The sequence below is a fragment of the Sporothrix schenckii genome (genome assembly GCF_000961545.1).
Source record: "Sporothrix schenckii 1099-18 chromosome Unknown Cont49, whole genome shotgun sequence".
NCBI lineage: Eukaryota > Fungi > Ascomycota > Sordariomycetes > Ophiostomatales > Ophiostomataceae > Sporothrix > Sporothrix schenckii.
This window is the reverse complement of record NW_015971150.1, coordinates 1,613,402-1,639,616: the sequence shown is the minus strand read 5'-3', so window position 1 is coordinate 1,639,616 and position 26,215 is coordinate 1,613,402. Positions and strand designations below refer to the sequence as shown.

Genomic DNA, 26,215 nt, shown 5'->3' with positions numbered 1-26,215 from the left:
CCGTCGCCAGCATTTAAACGGCAGAATGCAAGGCGGCGAAACTCTGCGACAAGCATATAACCAGATATGCGCCAAAGCGAGCGCCCTCAATTTACTATCAGAAGGTGCCACGGTCGCAAACCGCCTGGCCGCCCCCACTACGAACCCCTGAGCTCCCTGATGGTTTCGCGAGGGGCGGTCTGGATTAACCATTGCCCCGCCTACCAACCACAGCCCGCAAGCTAGTTGCAGGCCATCCTACTCGTTGGGATGCTCCTTCCACAACAGCCCCCGAAGCGGTCGCCGTACAAAGAAGGGAAAGCACGACCCGAGGGCCAGGCATCCGCGAACCGCATTGCCAGCCAGCAGTATTCTGCATCGAGCAACAAAGACACGACACACCGAGACATAATACGAAGTCTTCATCACTGCATTTCTTCGCATCCCGCCGCACCATCCCCCTTACTCTGGCGCCAGCTCCTTCCCTGTAGGCCGTAACGGGCCTCACATCGAATCTACTCGTGCAAGATGTCGTCCTGTGAGTGCCACGTCTGGAATGATATGGTCAAGGGATACGTCGAAGGTGTCTCGAAACTAACTTAGTCGCCTCTTCTACAGTAAAACAGTTCATCCGCAATGTGCGGGCCGCCAAGACAATTGCCGATGAGCGCGCCGTGATCCAGAAGGAGAGTGCCGCCATCCGTGCCAGCTTCCGCGAGGAGACCCATGACCACAACGTTCGGTAGGGAAACAGAGGACGAATGAACATGAGACATGGGTAGATAGTCGTACTGACACAGACTCGCATTGCTAGGCGCAATAACGTCGCGAAGCTCCTCTATCTCTTCACGCTTGGCGAGCGGACACATTTCGGCCAGATCGAGTGTCTGAAGCTGCTGGCCTCGCCGCGCTTTGCCGACAAGCGTCTCGGCCACTTGGCAACCAGCTTGCTGCTCGACGAGAACCAGGAGGTGCTGACGCTCGTCACAAATTCGTTGAAAAAGTAGGTCCTCAATCAGCAAGCGTCATGCGGGAGAACGGACGACGGGGAGCGGACAGCTACTTACTTTCTTCACAGTGACCTGTCACACTCGAACCAGTACGTTGTCGGCCTGGCGCTGTGCACGCTCGGCAACATTGCGTCTGTCGAGATGTCACGAGACCTGTTTGCCGAAATCGAGAACCTGATATCGACGTCCAACCCGTACATCCGGAGAAAGGCCGCTCTCTGCGCCATGCGGATATGCCGCAAGGTCCCCGACCTCCAGGAGCACTTTATCGAGAAGGCCGCCCATCTGCTGTCCGACCGTAACCACGGCGTGCTACTCTGCGGCCTGACGCTGGTTACCAGCCTGTGCGAGGCAGACGAGGAGGACGAGGATGCCGACGTTGGCGACGAGGGCATCATTGAGAAGTTCCGCCAGTTCGTCCCGGCGCTGGTGCGCACGCTCAAGGGCCTGGCGTCGTCTGGTTACGCGCCGGAACACGACGTCACCGGCATCACCGATCCGTTCCTGCAGGTCAAGGTGCTGCACCTGCTGCGAGTGCTGGCTCGTGGTGACGCGCAAACAACGGAGCAGATCAACGACATTCTTGCACAGGTGGCCACGAACACGGACTCGTCCAAGAATGTGGGCAATTCGATCCTCTACGAGGCTGTTCGGACGATCCTCGACATTGAGGCCGACTCCGGACTCCGTGTCCTTGGCGTCAACATCCTCGGAAAGTTCCTCGCCAACCGCGACAACAACATTCGCTACGTGGCGCTCAACACGCTCATCAAGGTGGTTGCTATCGAGCCGAACGCCGTGCAGCGCCACCGCAGCACTATCCTCGACTGCCTGCGCGATCCTGACATCAGCATCCGGCGTCGTGCTCTGGACCTCAGCTTCACCCTGATCAACGAGGGCAACGTACGCGTTCTCATCCGCGAGCTGCTTGCGTTCCTGGAGGTGGCCGACAACGAGTTCAAGCCGACAATGACGAGCCAGATTGGCATTGCCGCCGACAAGTTCGCGCCCAACAAGCGCTGGCATGTCGATACGATGCTGCGCGTGTTATCGCTGGCCGGCAACTACGTTAAGGAGCCCATCTTGTCCTCGTTCATCCGCCTTGTGGCCACGACGCCCGAGCTGCAGACGTACGCCGTGCAGAAGCTGTACGCCAACCTCAAGAAAGATATTACGCAAGAAAGCTTGACGCAGGCGGCCGCCTGGTCCATTGGCGAGTACGGCGATGCGCTCTTGCGGGGTGGCCAGTACGAGGAGGAGGAGCTTGTGCAGGTGGTGAAGGAAGAGGATATTATCGACCTGTTCTCAACCATCTTCAACAGCAGCTACGCCACGCAGGTGACCACCGAGTACCTGCTGACGGCGCTGATCAAGCTGACGACGCGGCTGTCGGACCCGGCACAGATCGAGCGCGTGCGCCGGATGCTGCTGGCCAACCAGACGAACTTGGATGTCGAGGTGCAGCAGCGCGCCGCCGAGTACGGCAATCTGTTTAACCACGATGAGATCCGCCGCGGTGTGCTGGAGAAGATGCCGCCACCGCAGATCAAGGAGTCGTCCCGCGTGTTGGGCGAGGCGGCTGTGACCAAGAAGTCGAGCAAGGCCGCCAACCGCAAGTCCAAGATTGTCAAACCGACCGAGCAGGATCTCCTGCTGGATCTCATGGGTGACAGCGCCCCGGCCGTCGCGTCGCCTACCAACGGCGCGCAGCACAACAACGCCGACCTACTGGCCGACATTCTCAGCGGTGGCAGCGGTCTTTCGGGCTCGCCCGCACCATCAACGTCATCCCCCGCGCCGGCACAAAACAACGTCTCTACTATCATGGACCTCTTTGGCTCGTCGGCACCTGCTGCCGCTGCCACACCACCCCCCGCTGCGGTTGCAGCACCTGGCGGTCTTCCCGTGGATCTCTTCTCTTCTTCTTCGACTCCTGCCGTTCAGCAGCAGCAACAGGCCCCGTCTGCGGCACCGACAGGTCATCCCGTCTACAACGGCAACGGTCTGGAGGTGACTATTGCTACGCAACGAAACGCCGAGGGCGCCGTACAGGCGATGGCGCGTTTCCGCAATGTGGGCGGTGCGCCCGTGTCAGCCGTGGGCCTACAGGCAGCTGTGCCCAAGTCCCAGAAGCTGCAGTTGCTGGCCATATCGTCGGCCGACCTGGCTGCAGGCCAGGAGGCAACGCAGCTGATGCGGGTTGTTGGTGTGAAAGGAGTAAGTTTTGCTTTTTGCCCCCCTCTACTGGTTTGTGTATTATTTTATCACCACGTTTACTGACGATTTCAAGCCCCTTCGTCTGCGACTACGTATTGGATTCACGCATCCCTCGTCCGGCCAAGTTGTCGAGCAGGTCAACTGGACCGAGCCGTCATGAGCAGCCGGTTGACTCATTGCAGGTCTCATTTTTTTCACTTTTAGTTTTTCATTACTTTTTGGTGTTTTGAGCAGCGAAATAGGGGACAGAAGTTGTGTTGCTATTGAATACACAAAGTGGTAGTCGTTTTTTTTCTTGGAGGTATATACAGAATTGAAAAGTTGCGAGGTTGTGAGGTAGCATAGACCAAAAACTTCTCCGGTGGCTGAAAACAGACAACGGCTTCATTCGAAGCGTCACAAATAATACATTTCCCAACCACATAGCGGCTGTGAACAATCATGGAACACCATGTCAAAGAGAGAGGTGCGGTGAAACCGTGACTTGATGGTATTTATTAAAAGCACAGAGTAAACTAGAAAGAACCAAAGACCCAATCACTGCCCGTCACAACTATTAAACGCCCTGGCATGTTTTATCCCAATCACTGACGGAAATAAGAGGAAAATAAAACAGAAAAGAAAGAAAAAGGAAACCATAAAAAAATACGTAGCAAGCATTGCTGTAACAGCCATTAGCTGGTCTCGTAGAACCAGTACTCAGCCGCGTACTGCACCGTAAACTCAGCCGGCATGCCGGCACACTTTGCTGGCGGGCTGCCGCCAACGGTCTGCAGCCGGTACACCTCTTGCAGGCCGCCTGTGGTGGGCGCCGTGGCCGCCAGCTTCAGCCATGCCACAGCCGCCTCGCCCTGCTGGCCGCGGTTGTCAGAATCCGAGCCCACAACTGTGTCGCTGGGCGCACTCTGGGTGGCGGTCTTGCCGCAGGGGATCTGGCCGATCTGGGTGGTCGGGGTGTCGAGGTCGAAAAACGCCGTTGTGGCGGTTTTAAAGTAGTGGTGGCCCGACAGAGCAAGGTTGGTTGGGTAGAGGCGGGTAGAAAAGGCGGAAATCTCGTTGTCTGACAAGTTGAAGGGCAGGACGACGCGGGGCAGCAGGTCGAGGACGTCGGGGTAGCTGGCGGCGACGCAGCTGGCATTGAAGAGGGTGGCCAGGGCGCCGGCCGCAACAGGCACGGCGGTCGCGTTTGCGATGTCGCAGGTGTAGTTCTGAGTACCGCGGCCGATGGCGACGTGCTTGAGGACAAGGCCAGCCGAGGGCGGAGGCAGGGCCGGTGTGGCGGCTGTTTGATGTGTTAGTATGTCGAGTTCTTCTGCCACATATTCGCCTTCAGAATGATCGTGTTGAGCACTCACAATTGGCCGGGAAGATAGCCTTGGAAAGATCGCAGACGGGTGCAGCTGCAGACTGGCGAGTCTGCTGGGCCTTCTCAGCCAGCACGTTGAAGTAGCTGGAGACAGTGTCGAGAGCACCGGGCATGGCATTGTTGCTCGTCAGCTCGGGGTAACTCGGCGAGGCCATGACGGCGACAGCGGCCACAGAGGCCAGCAGCAATGATGAGGCGTGCATTTTGTGTGTGGAAAGGTTGGAGGGGAAGTCGATGAGGAGGAGACGGCAGGTCTAGTCGAGAGACGGTATGGGAGCGCTGTCTATATAAGGCGACAGATAATTGGTGTCGTCACGGGTAGGGAAGAAAGTGTGGATGTGTGGATACAAGAGGAGGCTGGATAATAAGAAAACAAACAAAAAAGCGGCACTATTAATATATATGTTCGGGAGGAACCAGTCCAGCAATGAAATAAAATGGATAAAGAGGAGACAAAAGGGAAGAAATGGAAAAGACACTGAACCGAAATGAAAAGAGAATAAGAAAAATGAAAAATGAAAAAAGACTTCACAACGTTGGCGAGACTGCTTTGTTTTCTGAAAAAACGTCAAGATCTCGAGATGGGCGACACAGACGTCTATTATACGAGGCTGGATCAACAACATGTTCGGAATATCCGCCGACAGTCTTGGATAGAAAAAATAGAACAAAGAGCGACCTAAATTAAGGTCACACCCTTGTCTCCTCTGAGCAATTGGGACGCTCCAAGTCCGGTCTTCCAGCGGCACGCCAGCAAGAGAAAACCTACCTAGACGCGGCCGTATCGGCGGCCAACTGGGGCCAGCCAGGCAGGAGGCGTTTAACGTGGAGGGTCTCCATCTCGACGGTAAACAGACAGAATGAAAGAGAGCTGGGAGAGCAGAGATGGGGGGTACCCGGACTTGGCGTGGAGCCCAGATTAGAAGCAGCCAGGCCAGGGTCCGCCGCGGAAGGACGAAACCGACCTGAAGATGGCTGGGAAGGCAGAGAATGATGAGGACTGTGTGGAAGGAAAACAGAGGGGCGGGCGTTTGCAGATCGCAGTCGAAATGAGGGACTGGGTCTCCCAGCAAATGGTAACGCAGAGGACAAAAGCCGGGGTCTGGTTGGACGAGTCTGGAGATCGTGCGGGAAGGCGCGACAGGGGTGGGAGGTATGTCGTACGGCAAGCACTATTGGCTCCTGCCCTTTCATACTGCGGGCAAAGTACACCATACATTCAGCGTGTTCAAGGTGTGTACGGAGTACTTTCATAACACAGCACGTTGAGAGGAATTCGACGTTCCCTCCTACATGATTGCAAGAACGTATGCTATCAGAAGCCTCACGACGGTCGGGCATCTTACCAGTCGCTCGAATCGAGCAGATTCAGAACGGCAGTTCTTCCATTGTATCTATTACACATGAATGAGGAGAATGACCGACTCGTAGTCGTCGTAGTTTGCACATCTACATATGTACCACGTCGTACTCTGTACACGAAATCAATGCCGTCCTCCATACACAACATCTGCTCAAACGCTCGAGCTCGGAAAGGGCGGCTGGTCGGACGCCACAGGCCGCCACAGACCGCCACATTGTAAAAAAGGAAGGTGTGTCTCGACCTGCCGGGCAGAGACGGAAGGAGCGAAAAACGGTGGGCAAAAGACCTCCGAGCGTGCAGGCAATGGAAAGGCGACGCACTGGCCGCCAACTTCTTTGTTTACCCCGGACGGCCTCTCGCTATTTTCCATACACGAAAGTCGCATTTTGCCATATTCCAGTGTATTGTCGGCTTGCTATGTCCATTTGCCTCTCCCGTTCTCAGTGTGTACGGAAAGTCGTGTGGTGTTTTCGCCAGTGGCTCCTGCCGTCCTCGCCTGTCGTTTTTGTCTGAAAATAAATTAACTTTAGCGCCGGCGGCTATGGGTAGTTCCCCGCCGCAGAAGTGGGCAAAATATGTGGATCGTGTCTATTGTAAGACAACAGCTCGACGAACTAATGCGGCCTGGGCGGTTCGATGGCGACCTGGCCTCTGGCCTATTCCGCTGTACAATTTAGCGTGTCGACACGTGCCAGGCCCCACAATCCAATGCTGTAAATTTTGTTCTCGTGGTGGAAATACGTCTGTTGAAATGCAAGGCTTCCCACTGCTACGATCCCAGCGAGCCGCCCAGAACCAGACGACTGCCTGCTGCCACTGTTTACCAAGCTAGGAGGCTGGGTATGCGGCGGTAGGTGTGGCATATTCTTAGATTCATCCTGGATCAAGATGGAATTGATTGGATGTCGTGCGCCCGTTTGTCAGTGGCCTACCATTTTCCGCGGGTATCGATGTTGTATTGGTAAATGGGACACGATGCTGGTGTCTTGTATGTTGGACGGTTGAGAAAGCAGTCGGAGAGCCTTTTCTCTCAGTCTCTTTTTAAGCCTTTTTCGGGGGGGGGGGGGGAATTCGCAGAACCTAGAATCGCAATGACGTTGATAATCAAATAACGAGACACAAAGTAAGCCCACAAATCCCGTACCCCTTATATCAGAGAGGACCAGACAACAAAGAGGGCGGTCTGTGTACCTATTTACTCGGAAAAGCCTCATCTCAGAGCCGTCTTTGTGGACAGTGCTGTAATATGATGGCGACCAAAATGACGCTGAACTTGTCAAACCAAACACAACCTTAGCGCTCGGGTAACATATAGCATCGGGGTGCGATATATCAGCCGCCTGGAGAACAGCTTCGTTCGCCCGGAGATGCTTGATTCGTCTCAAAGGGTCCTTTTATTTTATTTTTGTTTTATTTTTGTTTTATTTATTTTCTCTGCCGGGAATGGTGGCCATCATCAACCAAACCATTATTGGGCCGTGGCCTTGCAAATCAGCCAACTGGCCCTGGTACAGGAAAACACCCCGGTGTCTGTTGGGTTAGCTGCCGAACCGCTTGCTAGGCGAGTAGTTGTTCTTTCGTGATCTAATAATGGCCACGCCAGATCGAGAGACCTTGGCTAAAACCTCCAACAGGTCTGAGCAACGCACCAAAGACCAACACGTACGCATCCGTCATACCGATGAAGCGCCCGTCGAAGCTTGCGTCTTGGCTTCTATTGTCTAGGCCATCAAAGTGGGCCACATGGACTTGTTGACTTGCCTGGAAGGGAGTGGCCGGTCCAGTAGGCCGGCGGCAGACGAGAATCGATCACGAGTGGAGGAGAGAAGGCGAAAGAAGAGGTTTATTCGAGAGGAGAAATAGACACAAAGCGCCAAAGATTGTAAACGCCACTGTTCTTGCCTTCCTGGCATGATGCCACCACACATTCGCCGTGCTTTTCTTGCCTTACCCATCGGTTTCCAAAAATACACCTCCGCCTCCTCACTGGTCGCCATCGTGATTATGTCTCTCAAACCTGGTTGGCCTTGTCAAGGATTGAAGAAACAAAATCTGCTGGGGGAAGGGAGCGGGTATCATCATCGCAAGAAGAACGTGGTCAAAATGGGAATCGAATTAAAAAGGAATAGGGATTAAACAACCAATCAGAGGGCTACCCAAATAGAAACCAATAACACCGAATGCTCCATTTTACGTCCATGATTTCACGTCCACGAAATTCCGTTCCGGCAATTAAGTGAGGCCCTCAACCCTCAGTGACTAAAGCCTTCTTCCTGCCAGTCTCCATGTGAACTGGCGCCTCCATCGCCAGCCGCTCCTGCTGGTGCCGCCGCCGCTGCTCCGCTGCCACCTGCCGCCGCCGCCATGGCTGCGTCGTGCCCAAAGTTGCTCGCGTGTTGGGCGCTGTCCATGCCACTCATCCAGTACAGTGACAGGAACACCACTAGGTGGAGAGCCACGCAGTATGCCGCAAACAGGTTGCGGCTTGTGCGGCTGGACAACACCATACGCGTGATTGAGTAGACAATCCGCTCCGGGTACGACAGTCGCCGGTATGCCCGCGCTGACTCGCGGCCGCGGAATGCCTGGAACGGCGACAGGTTGCTCTCGTAGGCCTTGCGGTACCGGTCGAGCGACGCACCCGACCCGTTGCCACCGCCAATCGACACCGTCGACGGGTTCGGGTTGGTGGCATACGCCGAGGCCGACGACGAGCTGGCGCCACCGCCGCCACGGTTGTAGCTCGACATGTAGCGTGTCTTTTCGTAGAGGTTGAGGTTGTCTCTCTGCAGCGCGGCCACCTCTTGGCGCAGCTGCGACACGACCCGACGCTCGTCGGCCAGCTCCTGCTCCAGCTGCGTGATCCGGGCCTTGAACCGGTCGCGCTGTGCCGTAATCATGGGCAGAATGCCCGATCCGCCACCCATGGGCTCACCACCGCCCGAGCCGTGGGGGCTGAAGCCGCTGATAATCGACGACGTCGGTGACGTGGAGCGTCCCCCGGCACGGCGTCCACCAATCGTGGGCGTGTACCGGCTAACGTAGGTGCCGGCCACAGAGGCACCGGAGGGGAAGGCATTGGGAGCCTCGGCCTCGACCGTGGCCAGGTCGTTTTCGAGCTTCTCGGTCAGCTTCTGTAGCCGCTCGACGTCGGCGTTCCGCCGCGACAGGTCGTCTTCCAGCTTCGTGAGGCGCGACTGGAGGTCCTGGTGCGACACCCGCAGAATGGTCGCCTCTTCGGTAAGCTTCTTGTTGCGCGCCAGAAGCAGCTGCTCCAGAGTGTCGCCATTGCCCTTGTTACGGGCACCCATGCTGCCGCCCAGGTTCGCATCGTCGTCGTCGCCCGTCGAAAACTCGATGCTCTTCAGCACCTCGAGCTCCTGCTTGACGTCTTCGTAGTCGCTCCACTTCTGCACCTTGGTCTTGAGCGTGTCGCGCTCCTCGCGCAGGAGACCGATCTCCCGCTCGAGCCCGCGCAATCTTGTGTCCAGGTCGCGCTTGAGGCCCTCCTTCTCCACCCGGTTGGCATCCAGCTTGCGCACGAGCGATGCGTTTTGTGAGAGCACTTGCAGGTACGCCGGGTCGTCCTCGACGGCCTTGGCCTGGTCGGGCACCGCTGACTTGGCCTGTGCGAGCTCTGTCAGCAGCTGCTCGTTGCGCGCCTCCACGTCGGCCAGCCGCGCCGACGTCCGCTCGAGGTCCGAGTTGACCATCTCCAGCTCGGCGCTCGTCACGTACGGCCGCTGGCCCTCCTCGCCTGCCTCCTTGGCATGGCCCAGGCGCTGGTTGACCTCGTAGCTGGCCTTGATCTCGCTAAGCAACCGGTCCTGCGTCTCGATCTTCTCCTCAAAAGCCTTTTCCTTGGCCTCCCAGTTCTCCTTCTTCTCGTCGAGCACCGCGGTCCACGACTGCTCCACGTCCTTGACTTTGCTCTCCAGGTTGTCCTCAAGCTGCTTGCGGGCCGTCAGCTCCATCTGCAGCTTCGACTCGGTCTCGTCCAGCTGCGACGTGAGCTTTGTCACGGTGCTCTGCAGGTGGCCATTCTCCTCGGTGAGCTTGGGCAGCGTATCCTCGGCGACCAGCATGGAGTCGACCGACGCCTCGAGCAGTGGGTACGGGTCCGGCACCTCGGAGAGCGAATTGTACGCCTGGATGAAGGCCGAGTTGACAGACTTGGAGTGGTTCGTTATCAGGTCGATGAATGTCTGGTAGGCCTTGAGCAGACCCTTGATCTCGGACAGCTTCGTCGTGTCGTCCATCTTGCGGAAATCTTTTGTCTTCTGCGCAAGGTCCTTGCGCTGCACGGTCGAGTCGCGCTGGTACGCAACAATTTCGGATGCAGTATTGTCGAGACTCGAAACAAGCGTCGTCAGGTCGACTTCTGCCAAAACGCAAGACGTTAGTAACGTTCCTATGTCCACAGCCTCGCCCATCACAGTGCCACTGCTCCCCAGGACAAAACGTACTCCGCCATGCCGAGATGGCTCCCTGGAACTTATTCTCCGCACCAGACCCCGTCACTGTAGTATGGGATCCGGATCCGGCTCCATCTCCGCCCGGCACAGGCGAACCTGCCACGGCTGCTGCGTCGGCCATCGCTCAACGGACGCTCGGGCGAGACGGCTGGCAATATTCGATGGACAGAAGGCAGTGTCGCTAGAAATGAATAAAAATCGAGTGCGGCACGAGGCACAGATGGAAGAATTCGAACGAGTGGCGGGCTTCAACGAGCTGCTCGTTTGCTGGGACCACTGCGAAATGAGACAATAATGGTTTGATTCAGCAATGGGGATGTTTGAGAGGTGTCGTCGAGGTCGAAGGCCTGTCGGTTCTTAATTAGAAAAGGAGACGCGAAATGCGGAGGAAGGAACCGCACATGTGCGTTCGAATACGTATGCTAAAACCGGCGTGGTTGCCCTGCAGTGCAGGTGGGCTACGTCGTTAGCTGTCCGAAATAGCAGGCGCTGAGGTCGAACTTGTGGGTCTCGTGGGACGCTAGACCGCATGGGTTGGGGCAGAGCCGTCGCGCCTTCCTGTCCAGCAAAATGCCTGTGCAGACCAGCCACACCCGGCCCTGTGGACGGACGCTGCCTAGTGGGGGGAAGGTGCAAATGGACGCAAGCTCGGGTCGTTCCTGCAGGTAGCCTCGTCACCCTCTATCAGCTCCGAGTGCCTCACATCGTTACAGCAGGAGACATTATTACTGTATTTCGCACTCCGTTGTATTTGACTCCTAAGTTACCATCGCCACGGACCTCGCATTCTGCACCACTCTGCGCACTCGACGTTGCTGTAATTGGTATTTTTTTGACAGACGCACACTTTCAAACCGGAAACCCCATTATCCAGCTTGTCGCACCTCTGCAGACTGCGAGGGCCAGAAATGGCACGGCTCTCTTAGCGACCTGCCAACGAATCAAAGACCACGATCCCCTCTGGACCACTGCTCCTAGAAGCTTGTATACGGCAGTCGGAGAGGTGTAGCTTTCTGCAATGGCTGCGGAGGCGGTCGCCAGCGGTGCCGATGCCACGGCATTGGAGCGAGGGCCGTTTGTGTTGCGGTCGCTGCTGAAGAATGTCCCGCTTTCGGCCGATGGTACGGAGGAGGACATTCGGATCAATTGCGTCGACTACTATGGTAAGCAGCTCCAGTACCGACCCCTATATGCTGTGCTTTTTCCTGGCAAGGACAACTGGCTGACCCCGTCAACCAGACGGTAATCTTTACGTGGGAACCTCTGCCTCGGAGCTGCTCCATTTCGTGCAACTTCCTCCCGACCCAGACGACGAATCCTCGACAAGTACATTTATGCTTGCCTCTAGGCTTTCTCCACCGTTTACCGAACCAGTACATCCGCCAGGGCCGGCGAGGCCTGGCGTACAGCAGATCGTTCTGCTCCCGCCGGTCGGAAAGGCCTGCGTGCTCTGCAACTGGACGGTCACATTTTACTCGCTACCCGAACTCACCCCGATTTTTCGCGACGTCAAGAACTGCAACTGGATCGGCGGCGTCGACCTCAGCGAGGAGCTTGCAACGGGTCCGTCTCCGCGCGTGACCGTGTTGCTCTCCCTGAACCGCCGGCTGCAGGTCGTCCGCATCGGCGAGGATCCAAGGGTCGTAAAGAACATAGACTTTGGCGCAAGTATACTCTCTGTCCGCCGTGATGCTATTGCCTGCGTGGCCGACGCCCGGAACTATGCATTGGTCCACGTGGAGCAGCAGCTCAAAATCCCGTTGACGAGCATATCCTCGTTGGACCAGCAGTCACCCGAAGCAGCGGCTGGCCAAGTCCAAAACCTGAAGGCCAGCGGTGGCGACTCCAGCTTGTCTCGGAGCTCGTCGAGTGCGCAGGCGCACACGCGGTCAGCATCGACCGCGACACAACAGAGCGGGCACAGCCGGAGCACATCCCTAGGCAGCTTCATGACCGGAAGCAACTCTCGCTCATCGAGCCAACCACCACCACCGCCGCCTCCCAAAGAAAATGCCGAAGAAGGCACTGCCGGGCAGGACTCTTCATCTCCATCAAAGCCATCGTCTGTCGTTTCACGGAGCTCTGCAGCGAGTGGCGATGAGGCGGCCGCACAGCCGGCCCTGACACCAGCTGTAATCTTACCACCACCTCCTCCACCCAAGCCGACCGCACCAGTGCTGAAGCCTCTTGTCGTGTCCCCAACTCCAGATGAATTTCTTATCGTGACTGGCACGGGACCGTCGGATGCCGGCATCGGTATGTTTGTCAATCTCGACGGTGATCCCACGCGCCCTACCTTGGAGTTTGAGAGATATCCTACGGAGATTGTTGTGGACGGCGGCGTTTCTGACCTGTCTTCATCACGTCCGTCACCCGGGGGCGGTGGTCCGGGCGACGAAGAAGACGATGGCTACATTCTTGCCTCAATATCAAAAGGCTCGGACGATGACCTCCGCTATGGCCTTGAAGTCCAACGCTGGGACGTTAATGTGGGTGAGGGTGAGGTTGGCAAGTTCTGGCTCGAGACGCCCGGGAAGCAGAGTGGCACACCGGTGGGTGTGCACAGGCTTGTGGGAAGCCAAGAGTCGGTTGTCTGTGAAGTTGTTGACCGGCTGGCCCAGAAGCGGTTCTCTCTGCCGAAAATAGCGCCAGAGCCGAAGTCCGCTCCCACCAAGAAGGACAAGAAGAAGAAGAATCAAAAGAAAGAGACGCAGCCGAAAGACGACACAAGCGCCAGCGGCCCAGAGACCCACGAGGAGGAAGATGCAAGCCGCAACCGAGCCGAAGTGGTCTTTGCTACGCGCCTTGCCAAGACGACTGGCCGCATTGCCGTGTGGTCCGGCGATCGCATCTGGTGGGCTATGCGGAACCCTGTGGTTCTGCAGCTCGAGGCTGGTTTAGAAGCAGCCTCCTCCGAATCCAAGGTTGCGCCGGAGACAGCAGACGAGAGGCGTGAGCTTTTCACCGTCTTAAAGTCACTGCGGGGCCGTGATGCCAAAACGGAGCTCGAGTTTGTCACCTTTAGCTATATTCGGCAGCGCGGCGGAGCTCTTTTGTTTATGGGCCTCCCTCATGCAACCGACCAGGAAGCATTCTCGGACGCAGAACTCAAGGCACTGGAGGAGGTTTTACTGGATAGCGCACTGGACCCTCGTGTTCTCCTCGCCCTGGTTCCTGAGCTCCGCAACGAGATCATCCAGAGTCGAAAGGGCATCTGGATTTTTGGTGGCGTCAAGAATACTTTCGAAAATTACTTGGCACGAGAGGCAGCAAACACGGGCAAGGGCCAGGGCACTGTGGCGTCCCTCAACCCGAAACTGCTTCAATTCCTGCGGCGGTTTTTGATTGCATGGCGGAAGAAGAAGGGGTTTGGCAGTGTTGCAGACGAGAGCGATGTTTTCCGGACCGTGGACGCGGCTCTGCTGTCCGTCCTGCTCGAGCTCGACCAGCACACTCCCAAGGGCCTTGCTTATGTCAAGCCCGACACTGTCCGTGGCGATTTGAACGACGTAGTTGACAAGGGCGTGGACTGCTTTGACCGCGCCGTCGAGCTACTCGAGTCGCACCACCGGCTCTTTGTTCTCAGCCGCCTATACCAGAGCCGCAAAATGGCAGGCGACGTCCTGGCCACGTGGAAGCGGATCGTGGAGGGCGAGCGCGATGATGGCGGTGAGCTGGTGGACGGCGAGAACCGCATCCGTGACTATCTGTCCAAGGTCTCGAACCAGGCCCTTGTGCAAGAGTATGGCCTGTGGCTCGCCAACCGAAACCCCAGGCTGGGCGTGCAGATCTTTGCCGATGACAAGGCCAGAGCACCCAAGTTTGAGCCGACGCAGGTCGTGCCGCTCCTGCGCGAGCATGCACCAGGAGCGGTGAGGTACTACCTCGAGCACCTTGTGTTCTCCAAGGGTCACTCGGCATATGTCGACGAGCTGATCTCCTACTACCTGGAGGTCGTCACGGGCGCCCTGCGGTCCTCCAAGGCGGCCCGCGACACCATGTTCGCGTCGTACGGCGCCTACCGCGCTCTCCAGCCGCCCAAGCCGACGTTCCACCAGTTCCTTGCAGACAACGCTGTACCGGGTGACGAGGAGTGGCAGAGTCGGCTGCGCCTACTGGAGCTGCTAGGCGGCCCGCATCCGTACGATGTGGCCGCCATCCGCGCACGCCTGGCGGATTCACTACCGGCAGACCAGCCGGCCGAGCGTCTGCTGGTGCCCGAGACCATTATCCTCAACGGCCGCGAGCACCGCCACGAAGACGCGCTGCGACTGCTCGTGCATGGCTTGGGCGACTATGACACTGCCGTCAAATATTGTTTGCTGGGCGGGTCGAGCCTCTACGACAAGGTCCGCGATGCCACCGTCGGCAGCGCCGCCAGCAACAAACTGCCACAGCGCCGCGAAAGCCTGCCGCCCACGGTCGAGACGCAGGCCAAGCTGTTTCGCACGCTGCTCGTCGAGTTTTTGGCCATTGAAGACGTGAGTGACCGCGTCGAACAGACGGGTTCCCTTCTGGGGCGGTTCGCTGGCTGGTTCGACGTATTGGACGTCCTGCAGCTGCTGCCAGACTCGTGGTCCATTGAGGTCACGTCGGGGTTCCTGGTGCACTCGCTGCGAGAGCTGGTGCGCGACCGGAACCAGAGCACAGTGGCTCGCGCACTGAGTGCCTCAGAGAATCTGCGGGTGCATGACGAGCTTATCACAAAGGCAGATGAAATAGGGCCTCGGGTTGAGGCAGAGAACTGATGGTCGTGTAAGAATGATTTGGACAACAGGAGGGGTGACTAGTGGACGGTGTTGGCAAGCGTTTTGAGCCTCTGTTATGCCGATGTAACGACTAGCTGTACTGTTTGACTTTGACTATAGAAGCAACCTGAAATATAAAAAGAACCAATTATCTATATTGGTGTGACAACATGTGCCATCCGACCCATCCTAGAACGCCATATGCGTACACTCCAGTGTCAGCATCTCGGTAGAGAGATGCGATGACCGTTCGAACAGCAAAATCAAATCCCAGCAGATGATAGTACAGAACGTAAAAGGGAAGCATGAAAGACAAAAGGTAAAGACGAGTCGGAAGCCGAAAAGAGAAGAAAGAAACCCTACTTGGAAGGGAACACGGCACGCTTGAAGGGATGCGCCTCTGTGTTAAAGACCCATTCGTCGAGGCTGAGAACGTCAAAGTCCTCAAAGACGAGGTAAAAGTACTTGAGCGTCTCGGCCAGCCAGAAGCTCTCCATGCGATCCATGAGCGCATTGGAGTCGCCCCGCAGCACATCCTCGACGGCGGCCGCGGCGACCTGGCCCTCGTTGCCGGAGCCCGGCGCCGCACCGGTGTGCCGCACCACGTGCTGGAACATGCGCCAGGCCTTCTCCTGCCACTGCTTGTCGCCTGTCAGGCGCCACATGACAAAGATGGACTCGATGGCCTCCGGCCGCAGCAGGTAGTGCGGGTTGTCGACGTCGAGCATGCCCGGAGGAATGCGGCCCTCCTTCATAATGTTCTCGACGCCGTCGTCCACGTTGCCATCGCCGCCGCCGTTCAGGCTGGTACCGTGTTAGTTCATTTTTGTACAGTATGATTACCGGCACATTTTCGGGCAGAATACGCTGCTTACCTGACTTGCTTCCAGTGCTCCTTTAGGGCAGCACGCCACTTGTCGTCCGAGTAGACGCAGCGCAGGCCCGTCTGCAGCTCGTTCGGGCCTCCACAGGACGCAAAGAAGAACTTTTCTGGGCCAATGCCGGTGGCCGTCGCGTTGTACGACCACACACAACCGTCGGTCAGCTGGGCCGCCAGGTCCATGTTGTCGTTCTCGTCGGGGCCACCAAACGCACGTGCGGCCAGGCCGACCATGCCGCCCGCAAAGCAGCCAAGGTGCTCGCCGCGCGCCGTTGTGGTAATGGCCTTGCCCGTCATCGGGTCGTCCGTGACGCGGGCCTCGCCCGGCAGAAGGAGCTTCAGGTTCCAGGCGTTGACGACGCGGCGGAAGATGTGCTTCTTGGCGACGGGCAGCCACTTCTCGTACATCTGGCGCGGCTGGTCGAGGGCGCCGCCGAGCAGCAGCCACTGCTTGGGCAGGTACTCAAAGAGCGAGTCGGCCTTGCCGTTGATGGTGAAGAGGTTGTCCTGGTCGAACGCGGGCTTGGAGGCGTCGATCTCGACGGGCCACATGCCGGGCAGCCGCGTGAGCTGCTGGTGCTCGGCGAGCACGTCCGAAATGCGCTGGACGGCGTCGTAGAAGCGCACGTCACCGGTCAGCTGGGTCAGGCGCGTGAACTCGAGCGAGAGCGTGCCAATCTCGGCCGACAGCATCTTGGTGGGCGCCGACGTCTGCATCTCGCCCAGGGCGTACGCGAGCCAGTCCCAGCGGCCCATGGGCAGGCGGTTGGGCGTGTCAAACGCGCCGAGCAGGATCTCGCCAATCTCCGTCGCCTTGTGCAGCAGCTGCGGGTAGGCCTTGCCGCTGATCTCGTAGGCACCCAGGAAGCCGCCCAGATAGCGAATGGTCGTCTCAAAGACGTGGACGGTGTCGGCATCGGTGACGCCAAAGTCAATGGCCTCGCAGGCGCGCACCGCCATGCGGAACTCGTCGCGCAGGCCCAGAATCCAGAGCGTGTCGAGCGTATCGACGAGCGTGGCCGACCAGCCGCCCAGCTTCTCGTAGTCCTGGCGCGGCGTGGCCGACAGCGGCTGCACCTCGTCGGCCATCCACGCGTTCTCCTTGTAGCCCTCCCAGCTGCGCAGGAAGCTGGCCTTGACGGCCTCCAGGCGCGCCTTGCGCACGTCGCGCTCCTCGCTGGTCTCCTTGGGCTTGGGCTTCTGGATGGCGGGCACAAGACGGCCGGCGGCGGCGGCGTCCGAAGCGGGCAATGGCAGCTGCTTGAAGGAGGTCACCGGGTAGCGGTCGGGCAGCTTCTCCAGGCGCAGGTAGTCGGAGCTGGCTTGGCCCTCCTCATGGTGCGGTGGCGGCGGGATTTTGACGGGTGGTGCTTTGGGGATGGGACCCTGGTGCTTGTAGCGGTCGAGGATCTCCGGGTCTCTGCGCATCAGGACGTAGAAGGCGCCCACGAATACCGCGGCGATGATGACAAAGGTGCGCCAGCGGCGCATTGGGCCGAACATGGTGTTTGTGCTGTGTCGGGGCCGCCGCACTGAATGGAATGGAGCGCGAGAGATCAAGTCTTCGGGTCGGCTTTCAAGATATCGCAAAGTCGCGATGCCGAGAGTCTAAAGCAACAGTTCGGGTTCGAGACGGCACGTCTGAGCGTTCGACGTCATCGGCCAGCGGATATGTCTGCTTTGGAAACTGGACACAACAGGCGCAAAAAGCCACTGAGCAAAAAACGACAGCCAAAACGACGAGAACCAAAACGATACGACAATGGAAGAGACGAAGTTGAATGCCCCTTCTTCTCCGATCCGCTAAAGGGTGTCGGACTTGACATGTGGAGCTCCTTCTCCTTTTTGTGTGGTGGATGGCCTCCTTCCTTCCCTGAAGTCGAAGATAGGGGCCTAGTCGGTCGCTCTTGCATTTTGGTGCCAATGTCACAAGGAAATGAGTTGCAGCGACACACTAAACGCGACCCAATAGCGGAGACTGCAAATGGTAATTAAGCTGCGCGGGACACGCAGGTGCGACTGGCGCGCGCCGGTGGTGTCTTGTCTTACTGGCGGCCACTGAGACAAAATAATAGGGGCTCTGGGGAAGGAACGGCCAAACTTCAACCAGACCGCAATGCGGGGCCATTCGAAAATGACCTCTCCTTTTCGTACAGAGCAATACGACGGACGGTCATCTGCAGTAGACTTGCGGAGGAAAGCGCATTTTGGCCAAATATTCCCAGTAACCAGTGGTAATGAATGCCTTAATCCTCTTCACAAAGTGAAGGTAATTGGTGAATTGGGGCGCACCAGTTTTTTTTTTTTTTTAAACATTTTTAATGTAGAGTCCCCTTCTAGCCCACATTGCGGCGTCTCAAACGACCTGCCCAAGGTCCTGGGACAGGCGAAATGCATGCATGCCACGGAATCTTGAAAATTAATAAGAACAAAAAAATTACTTTCGAGGTCCATCCATAAGGCTGAGAAGGAGGAGGGGTGCGTTGTGGTCAAGCATCGATCGAGATGGCCAGAGGCAGATAAAAAGGGGACCGACCAACGCTAAGAGCACTGCCACGCTCGGTCCTGCATCTTGTTCCTGAGTTCCAGGTATACGGGTGGGTGCCAGCTGCGGTGGGCAACAGACGGACTCCAGAGCTTTGGTTGGCAGGCTGGATGCCATGTGGCTATGGTTAGGGGCAGCTCGTTTGTGACACGTTTTTGCCTGCCTCATTGTTTACGAGAATAGCAAATGGCTGGTGGTTGCAGGTACTCGCCTGTGACGGTCTCGTCGGCTGTTGGAACGGCCCGTATGTGTAACAAGCGGGAGGGAATAAAGGCGGAGCACAAAGTGCGGTAAAGGTAACATGTGGGCAAATAGCTTTGTTCATTTTGGGAGAATTGTTTCATAGAGTCGTCAACAAGGAACTCTGCAAACACGGTGTTGTGCGAGACGGAATATACCACGAGAGCAACAGACATTGTACAACACAGCTATTGGCGCATAGTCTTTGAGAAGGACCAAAAAATAGTAACAGCCTCGTCCAATTATTGTTAAAGTGGACAACACAAACGGTATGACAGCTATGGTCGAATAGTTGAAAGTTGAAAACAAGAGACAAAACAAGAGCAACTGGGTCTCCTTTTTTTTAAAGGGAGAAAGGAGGAGAGGGCGGAAAGGACAGTCCAAAAAATCCTGCTGCAAACATGCAAAACATGGCCACCGTTCATCGTCTCATCGTCACGCGTGGGTGGGCCCCAACTTATTTCTGCATCATGAGCTGGACGAACTCGTTGTCTATGGGAGCGAACGTGGTTAGCGGTGTGTCTGGGGAAAGGTGACAGTGGTGGGGAGAAGTAGGACACATACAGTCAATCCGGCCGTCGCCGTCCTGGTCGGCCTCACGGATCATCTCGTCGACCTCCTCGTCCGTCAGCTTCTCGCCGATCGACGTCATGACGTGGCGCAGCTCAGCAGCCGAGATGAAGCCGTTGTTATCGCGGTCGAAGACCTTGAAGGCCTCGCGGATCTCCTCCTCGGAGTCGGTGTCCTTCATCTTGCGCGCCATCATGGTCAAGAACTCTGTGGACGGTTAGCCATTGTCGACTCCAGATCACCGTGTCATAGTGCAGCGAATTGCCACCGAAACACGTGTTTTGGAACTCTTCATTCCTCCGTATCTCTTATCCTCGCATCATGCCACATTCAACGGTCAAACGTACCAGGGAAGTCAATGGTGCCGTTGTTGTCGGCGTCGACCTCGTTGATCATGTCCTGTAGCTCAGACTCGGAGGGATTCTGGCCGAGCGAGCGCATGACGGTGCCGAGCTCCTTGGTGGTGATCTGGCCTAGGAAGAGGGAAAAACAGCGTCAGTTCGACTGAAGGATACGGGTTTGCGTACGGTACGAAACGGCGGCCAGCCGACCGCATTCGAAAAAGCACATTGAGAAGTTTGACTAACCATCGCCGTCCTTGTCCTATTCAGCCCGAACAAAAAAAGTGGTTAGCAAAACGCCGTTGCATCGGGAGCGGGATAGTGCCGAAGCTCAAGACAAGCGTCGAACGGGGTGGCGACCCGGGACAGGAAGAACATACAAACAGAGAGAAAGCCTCCTTGAACTCGGAGACCTGCTCCTCGGTAAGTGACTCGGCCTGGCATTGCGCGTTAGTTGGCGTCCAAAGAAAAAATCGGAGCCAAAACTCATACGAGGCGGTTTCGGTCGAGACCGTCGCCGCAGGGCCCAGTTGACGACCAGAGCACGAGGGCGACGAGACGAGGACGCGGAGAGACGAACCATAATTGCGAAAGTGTGTTGTGTGGGCTTGACGAAGCGAACGGTGTGCGGTTTGGCGTGGAGTCGAGAGTGACGACGAAGAGTCAAGCGAAAACGAGGTGCTGGGGCGGATTGGTGTGTAGAAGGGAGAGCTTGAAGCCTTGGCGAACGGTCGTTGTTGCCTCGCGCGGGTGGGCTGTTATTATATTGTCGGTGTACGACGTGGTAGGGCAGAAGTTTTCTTGCGCTGCAGGCGCACCCCAGCAGAAAAAAGGAGGGGAGAAAGGGGGGAAAGTGGTTTGTTGACGCTGTGCAGTGAGCAGGAGCCAGGTCGAGCCAGCTTAGGAAAGAGCGGGGCAGAACGAGTTGAGGCAGGATGTATTCGTACGGAATAGCACGAATTAAGGCGGCCTCTTACGTTCGCCTGGGGGGTTCCTGGCCTGCGAATTGACAATTGGCCAGTTTTGTTCTCTGTGATCCTGCGCCTAGAACCGAATAAAGGCCCAGCCTGGGCGCATGCGGCTCACTGCAGCAATTTCCTGGCTGGGATTAGGCCTTGCCGAAAAACAACATGGCAGTTAGGCTCACTCCCTCCTGCCAATCCCAGGGCTAGCGTTGGAGAGCTGAAAAGAAGGAACGAATTCCGTAGGCTACTAGGCTATGGAAACTCGGTTTGGTGCATATGTTGTCCTCTTCCGAAACAGTGGTGTGTGGGTGCTGACGCCCTGTTGGAAGAAGCGTACAAGGAACTGACGCAGTGGGCTCCAGTGGATTCCAGTGCAGCGGCCGCCCCAATAGTGCTCTCCCAAAAAGGACGACTCGGCAGGTTTGGGCTAGCGCAGCCGCTGTCGCATGCAACGGCGCTACTGGCCAGCGCCTCACAGCTGCTTCCGGATTCCGTCAGCGACTTTCAAGCACCCACACTCACCATCGTGACATTGAGAACTAACAATTGAGGAATCGCGACCACGTCATCATACCGCGTACTTGTACACTTCACGAGCTGCACCAGTATCGGATACACTGGTCAAAAACTCAAACGGCCCCTTATCTCGGCGACGTCGTTACTGTTCCAGCAAACCTGCGCCTCCGAACCCAACAGCTTTCGAGCTTCTTCAAGACAGCCACAGACAAACGAGCATACGGTTTCCCACTCCGAGCTGCCCGAGCTGCCCGAGCTGACCACGTTCGCCCTCGTCCCGATTCTGCGGTCTTCCTGTACCTGTTCCAAGCAGCGGCGGCGGCGACGATCCCGCCAGCGTGTCCGCCATGTGGCGTGACCGCACCAACCTGTGAGCCCCTGGCTCCTCATCGTCCGAGTACATTTGATAGAGTGAGCAGCATCTGACCAGTTTCTTCTCCACCGTGCTCTAGCTACATATCCTACCGCCAGTCCTATGCACACCACCCGGCGACACGGACACCAAAATACTATGGCGGCCTCGCGACCAGCTCGTCCGCCGCCGCGGGTGGTGACGACGACCGCCGCGGCCTGCTCTCGGCCGACCCTTTCTACGACCAGGCCGACGACCTGGGCGGCTCGCCGGGGGACGCCGTCATTGAGATGGACGTCTTGCCGCCGCGCTGGGCCGACATCTCCGACGAGGTCGCCGAGATCCTCGGCGACGTCGCCCGCCAGAGCCAGCTGCTCGACCGGCTGCACCAGAAGCACGTCCTGCCTGGTTTCAACGAGGACGAGGCGGCGAAGCGTGCCGAGGAGAACGAGATTGAGCGGCTGACGCAGACGATTACGCGCGCGTTCCACGACTGCCACGGCTGCATCCAGCGCGTGGACCAGATGGTGCGCGAGTCCAAGAGCCAGGGAACGCTGTCGCGTGCCGACGAGACCATGGCCAAGAACGTGCAGATCTCGCTGGCGGCGCGTGTGCAAGAGGCGAGCGCCAACTTCCGCAAGAAGCAGAGCGCGTATCTCAAGAGTGAGTGCGAACGGGGCAGCCTGGAGGGGGCGACGGCCACGCTGGTTTATTGGAGACTAACGTTTGCAGAATTAAAGGGCTTCTCCGGCGCGGACCGGGCATCGACGCCCGTGGGCGGTGCCAGCACATCGGGGAGCAACTACGCCGCGGACCCGTCGCTGTTGGAGTCGGACGCCGACCGCTCCTTTTCGCAGTGGGCGCTGCAGCAGTCGACAACGCAGCAAAAGCAAGCACAGTCGAACGACGCCGTTATTATGCAGCGGGAGCGCGAGATTGAAGACATTGCGCAGGGCATCATCGACCTGTCCGACCTGTTCCGTGACTTGCAAAACATGGTCATCGACCAGGGCACCATGCTGGACCGCATTGACTACAACGTCGAGAACATGAACACGGACGTCAAAGCGGCCGAGAAGGAGCTGGTTGTGGCCTCGGGCTACCAGAAGAAAACGACCAAGCGCAAGATTATATTGCTATTGATTCTGATTGTGGCCGGCATGATCATCTTGCTCATTATCAAGCCCAAGAGGCATGGCGGAGGTGGAGGAGGAGGGAGCGGAGGTGGCGGAGAAGGTCGCGGAGGTGCAGGAGAAGCAGCATCACCGGCATCGCCCGATGTGCCGCCATTATTATAACAAACTGAACGAATGCGCCTTTGTTGGCCGGGTTTCATTTTCTGTTTTTAATCACATACAACGCCCTGCAGTTAGCGAGCAGGTAGACAGTTGTTACGGTTTCTTTCTTCTCCATTTTTTGCAACATTTAGGAAGGCTTCAACATTGTTTGTATATCACTATCATTTTCTATGGTCGTCTCCTTGAAAATTATGAAATAAGGGGTATCTAAAGTAAATTTGTACAATGTGTCGTATGAGATTTTGGGCATATGTGCGGGGTGGTATGTGGATAGTAATAGTCGCCTGCCCGTTATGCGGTCGGTGATGGCGACTTCTTGGAGATGACTTCCATAAAGGCGTCACGAGATGCCTTCTTTTTGTCGCCTGGCCGCGTGAGCTTGCCCGCAAACGACGCTGCCACTGGTTTGACAGCTGCCAGCGCTTGCTTGAGCACCCGGAACTTGGGAAGCAGCGTGTCCGTCCCTTGGCCACCTTCGAGGCTCTCTGTGTCGTGCCGATCACTGGCCCAAGCCGCATCGCAAAAGGCCTTGACCTCGCCCAGCTTGAGCTGGTTCGCGGCGCGCGACGGCTGCCAGTATCGGGTCGACATGGCCTCGGGTCCGAACAGGGCGACAATGCACACCAGCGTCTCGGACCGCACGCACGACTTGGACACGTCGACGCCACGGTCGCGCAGCATGGCGAGCAGGCGGATGCCACCAGCAAGAGAAAAGTCGCTGGGTGTGGCATCGCTTGGTGGCGCTGGGATATAAGGTTTCTTGGGCGAGACAACCGTGTCGCCTGTACCCTTTGGCGCTGCCGGCTTTGGTCTGGTCAACCGGACCTTACGGGCGCCCTGCTTTTGCCGATACGCCGTCTTGCGATGAAAGTACCACCGAACCATCGATGCGACAATCTCTTCATTAAAGATGAGACTCAGTGGATGGAGCGGGTGGTTGCACGGCAGATCGCGTGGCAGCAGGCGGTAGCCGAGGTCAACAAGCTTCTCTGTTTCGCCCCGGACAATGTCGGGAACGTCGGCGATGTTCGCTTTGAATGCGGACGTTTCGTCGGTCGAAGACAAGACGGACGAAAACGATGTGGAGGGCAATCGTGCCGGTGGAGGGGCAGAGGACGCTGTCGGGGACACCGGCTTTCTCGGCAGCCTTGCTGTTTGCAACGACACATACTGATCCACAATATCGAGCGCCGTCTTTTCGAGGTCGTCAAGCCGGCCTAGTCGCCCGTACACGAGCAGTATATTTTGCCACGCCTCTGTTGCCACGGGTAGTCTCATTGCTAAGAGCCGCCGGCACAAGGCGGCATAAAAGTCGACATCCGGGGGCGCGTTGGGATCAAATTTTGCTGGCGCTTCATCCAATATGAAATGCGACAGACTCTCCCAGGTGGCAGGAGTGATCTCCATGCCACGGGCGGAGAACTCGTCCAATAGACGCAATACGGAGCCCTTTTTCTTCTGGCTTACACACGCCATGAGAAGCTTGTTTGACGATGTCTCCAACGCATCTTCCGACACAGCGAGGCGCACAGCAAGCACGAGTCGGTGGGTCTTCCAGTCACCCGTATACATGGCCGAGCCGAGAACAGAGCGCTGCAGCACAATGTCGTCAAAGACCGCCGGGTGCAGCGAAGACTGCAGCAGCTCATTCAGCGTCGCCGCGTCGCCCGCTCTTGCAAGGTAGCGGATGGCCTTGGAGTAGTTGGCGCTGCCAATGCTGATATGGCACTGTTCGAGATGCTCCAGACTTCGCAGAACGCTCGCCGGGTCGCCGCTGCGCAGGGCTATTGACTGCAAGGACAGCGGGCCAATCTCGTCGATGCCGAGGTTGTAGATCATGTTGATGGCCGTATCCAATGACACCCATTTGGTGGCAAACCACTTTGAGCCGATCTTGTCGTTGAACGACTTTTCCTGTATACCAAAGGTCTCGCCGTGGACACGGTTCATTAAATGAAACAGGTTGGTCGGCAAATCCGGCGCTTTCGGCGCGGGCTTCGGCGGCTGGGGCGAGAGATACTGCGAAGGCTGTGTGTTGACAAGAAACTGCTCTTTTGGCGCGAGCTCCGTTTCTGGGTAGTAGCCGGCCACAAACTGCAAGAAAGGCCGGGAAGAGCTCGACGCGGGGAGGTCGTCGTGAAGGATGAGCGTCTCGCGCCATGCACGGGCGAGGGCCGAGTGGCCGTGAGACCAGAGAAGCGGCACAATCGTGTCGTAAAGTAGGCGATGGCGGCTAGTCGCATAGATGTATCGGAGTGTCTCTTGGAGCTCTGGATGAGGATCGGTGATGTACGACTTGAGCAGGTCAAAGAAATCCCGCTTTGGTACAGAGAAATGTGGGCTGAGACGCAGGTGCCACTTCAGAGCAGCGTCGTAGTCGCCACTGTCAAGAAATGACGAGACAACCAGGCGGTAGTAGTGTGGCCATCGGGTGCCGCGTGTATCGTACATCCACTCGGCGTAGGCCCACGTGCTCTCGAGGAAGCTCGCATCGGGCGATTCCAGAGCCGCTCCGACGACGGACATCCAAAACGCATTGGCCACGACGCCGTCTGTTTTATAGAGCTGGCGTCGCAGGAAAATCTCGTGCCAAACGACAAGCGCACCGTCACTGTCGCCTCGCCGTTGTGCAAAGTTAAAAATAGCACTCCAGAGGCTCATGTCGGAGGCATTCTCGGGGCGGTCGACAGACCGCTGTACATTGCCGGCAGATGCTGCTACCGAAGGAGCCAGGCCGGACTCAAACATGAGGCGGTCGTAGTCGAAGACGAGTTCGCGCCATTTTCCGTAGTGCTGTGCGCCGAGCATCAACTGTCCTGGCCGTTGTGATATGTTCCAGCGGCCGACGGAGGCGGCGGTCGGTGGGCGGATCAATGCATCGTCCTGGCGGTCAAATGCAAAGGGTCCTCGAAGCTTCAGATGGCCCGGGAAGGCAGGCAATGACGACGGCGCGTTGCTTATATCGTAACTGCTGTCATGGTCCGTACTGCTTCGGGCCAGCACTGGGGATGCAGCGGCCGAGTTGAAACGGAAACCGATGCGCTCCTGGAAGCTCTGAGAAGTCGGCCGTGGCCAGGACGTAACTGCAGGCACGTAACCTATGCTGTATGTGCCACAGGAGCTTCCGAAGAGCGCAGAAGCCAGCGCCAGACAAGATGGTTGCGCGAGCCGCAGCTGCAAAGACGCTGGGCGCATTGCTTATGGCCGCGGCGGCGCAAGCAGACGGTCTTCACACGCATAAGATACCATGACAGACGGCTGTCAGGTTGCGGTCATTGGGGCCAGGGGTCTTTGTTGGCGGTCAGAGGTGCTGAACAGTGGCAATAGTGAGGCTCCACGAGGCGTTCGTC

General features: G+C 57.4%; 11 protein-coding genes across 11 annotated transcripts; 5 read left to right on the top strand and 6 right to left on the bottom strand.

Moving 5' to 3' along the window:
* Positions 1-507: 507 nt before the first annotated feature.
* On the top strand, positions 508-3,366 carry SPSK_04928 (AP-1 complex subunit gamma-1; the record flags this gene model as incomplete). Its single annotated transcript, XM_016731688.1, has 5 exons — positions 508-562; positions 598-721; positions 794-982; positions 1,058-3,206; positions 3,280-3,366. 5 exons carry the CDS (start codon positions 508-510, stop codon positions 3,364-3,366), a joined length of 2,604 nt encoding a protein of 867 aa, XP_016583054.1.
* A 514-nt stretch (positions 3,367-3,880) lies between these two features.
* On the bottom strand, positions 3,881-4,775 carry SPSK_05482 (uncharacterized protein; the record flags this gene model as incomplete). The annotated part of the gene is made up of 2 exons (XM_016732227.1): positions 3,881-4,488; positions 4,562-4,775. 2 exons carry the CDS (start codon positions 4,773-4,775, stop codon positions 3,881-3,883), a joined length of 822 nt encoding a protein of 273 aa, XP_016583053.1.
* Positions 4,776-5,543: 768 nt separating this feature from the next.
* On the top strand, positions 5,544-5,841 carry SPSK_05727 (uncharacterized protein; the record flags this gene model as incomplete). The annotated part of the gene is made up of 2 exons (XM_016732465.1): positions 5,544-5,725; positions 5,796-5,841. The coding sequence occupies 2 exons, from the start codon at positions 5,544-5,546 to the stop codon at positions 5,839-5,841; spliced, it is 228 nt and encodes a 75-aa protein (XP_016583052.1).
* Positions 5,842-8,187: 2,346 nt separating this feature from the next.
* Positions 8,188-10,531, bottom strand: SPSK_05000 (homeobox protein cut; the record flags this gene model as incomplete). Its single annotated transcript, XM_016731757.1, has 2 exons — positions 8,188-10,316; positions 10,402-10,531. 2 exons carry the CDS (start codon positions 10,529-10,531, stop codon positions 8,188-8,190), a joined length of 2,259 nt encoding a protein of 752 aa, XP_016583051.1.
* An 897-nt stretch (positions 10,532-11,428) lies between these two features.
* SPSK_04842 (tgf beta receptor associated protein) lies at positions 11,429-15,158 on the top strand (the record flags this gene model as incomplete). Its single annotated transcript, XM_016731604.1, has 2 exons — positions 11,429-11,573; positions 11,650-15,158. The coding sequence occupies 2 exons, from the start codon at positions 11,429-11,431 to the stop codon at positions 15,156-15,158; spliced, it is 3,654 nt and encodes a 1,217-aa protein (XP_016583050.1).
* A 359-nt stretch (positions 15,159-15,517) lies between these two features.
* SPSK_05081 (mannosyl-oligosaccharide alpha-1,2-mannosidase) lies at positions 15,518-17,541 on the bottom strand (the record flags this gene model as incomplete). Its single annotated transcript, XM_016731833.1, has 2 exons — positions 15,518-15,962; positions 16,034-17,541. The coding sequence occupies 2 exons, from the start codon at positions 17,539-17,541 to the stop codon at positions 15,518-15,520; spliced, it is 1,953 nt and encodes a 650-aa protein (XP_016583049.1).
* Positions 17,542-17,574: 33 nt separating this feature from the next.
* On the top strand, positions 17,575-18,033 carry SPSK_05644 (uncharacterized protein; the record flags this gene model as incomplete). Its single annotated transcript, XM_016732386.1, has 1 exon — positions 17,575-18,033. The coding sequence occupies one exon, from the start codon at positions 17,575-17,577 to the stop codon at positions 18,031-18,033; it is 459 nt and encodes a 152-aa protein (XP_016583048.1).
* A 1,247-nt stretch (positions 18,034-19,280) lies between these two features.
* SPSK_05721 (calmodulin) lies at positions 19,281-19,586 on the bottom strand (the record flags this gene model as incomplete). Its single annotated transcript, XM_016732459.1, has 2 exons — positions 19,281-19,315; positions 19,388-19,586. The coding sequence occupies 2 exons, from the start codon at positions 19,584-19,586 to the stop codon at positions 19,281-19,283; spliced, it is 234 nt and encodes a 77-aa protein (XP_016583047.1).
* A 137-nt stretch (positions 19,587-19,723) lies between these two features.
* Positions 19,724-20,317, bottom strand: SPSK_05591 (uncharacterized protein; the record flags this gene model as incomplete). The annotated part of the gene is made up of 3 exons (XM_016732334.1): positions 19,724-19,866; positions 20,115-20,171; positions 20,227-20,317. The coding sequence occupies 3 exons, from the start codon at positions 20,315-20,317 to the stop codon at positions 19,724-19,726; spliced, it is 291 nt and encodes a 96-aa protein (XP_016583046.1).
* A 1,245-nt stretch (positions 20,318-21,562) lies between these two features.
* On the top strand, positions 21,563-22,865 carry SPSK_05314 (syntaxin 16; the record flags this gene model as incomplete). Its single annotated transcript, XM_016732063.1, has 2 exons — positions 21,563-21,585; positions 21,668-22,865. The coding sequence occupies 2 exons, from the start codon at positions 21,563-21,565 to the stop codon at positions 22,863-22,865; spliced, it is 1,221 nt and encodes a 406-aa protein (XP_016583045.1).
* A 291-nt stretch (positions 22,866-23,156) lies between these two features.
* SPSK_04925 (uncharacterized protein) lies at positions 23,157-26,060 on the bottom strand (the record flags this gene model as incomplete). Its single annotated transcript, XM_016731685.1, has 1 exon — positions 23,157-26,060. One exon carries the CDS (start codon positions 26,058-26,060, stop codon positions 23,157-23,159), a length of 2,904 nt encoding a protein of 967 aa, XP_016583044.1.
* Between the last annotated feature and the right edge of the window lie 155 nt (positions 26,061-26,215).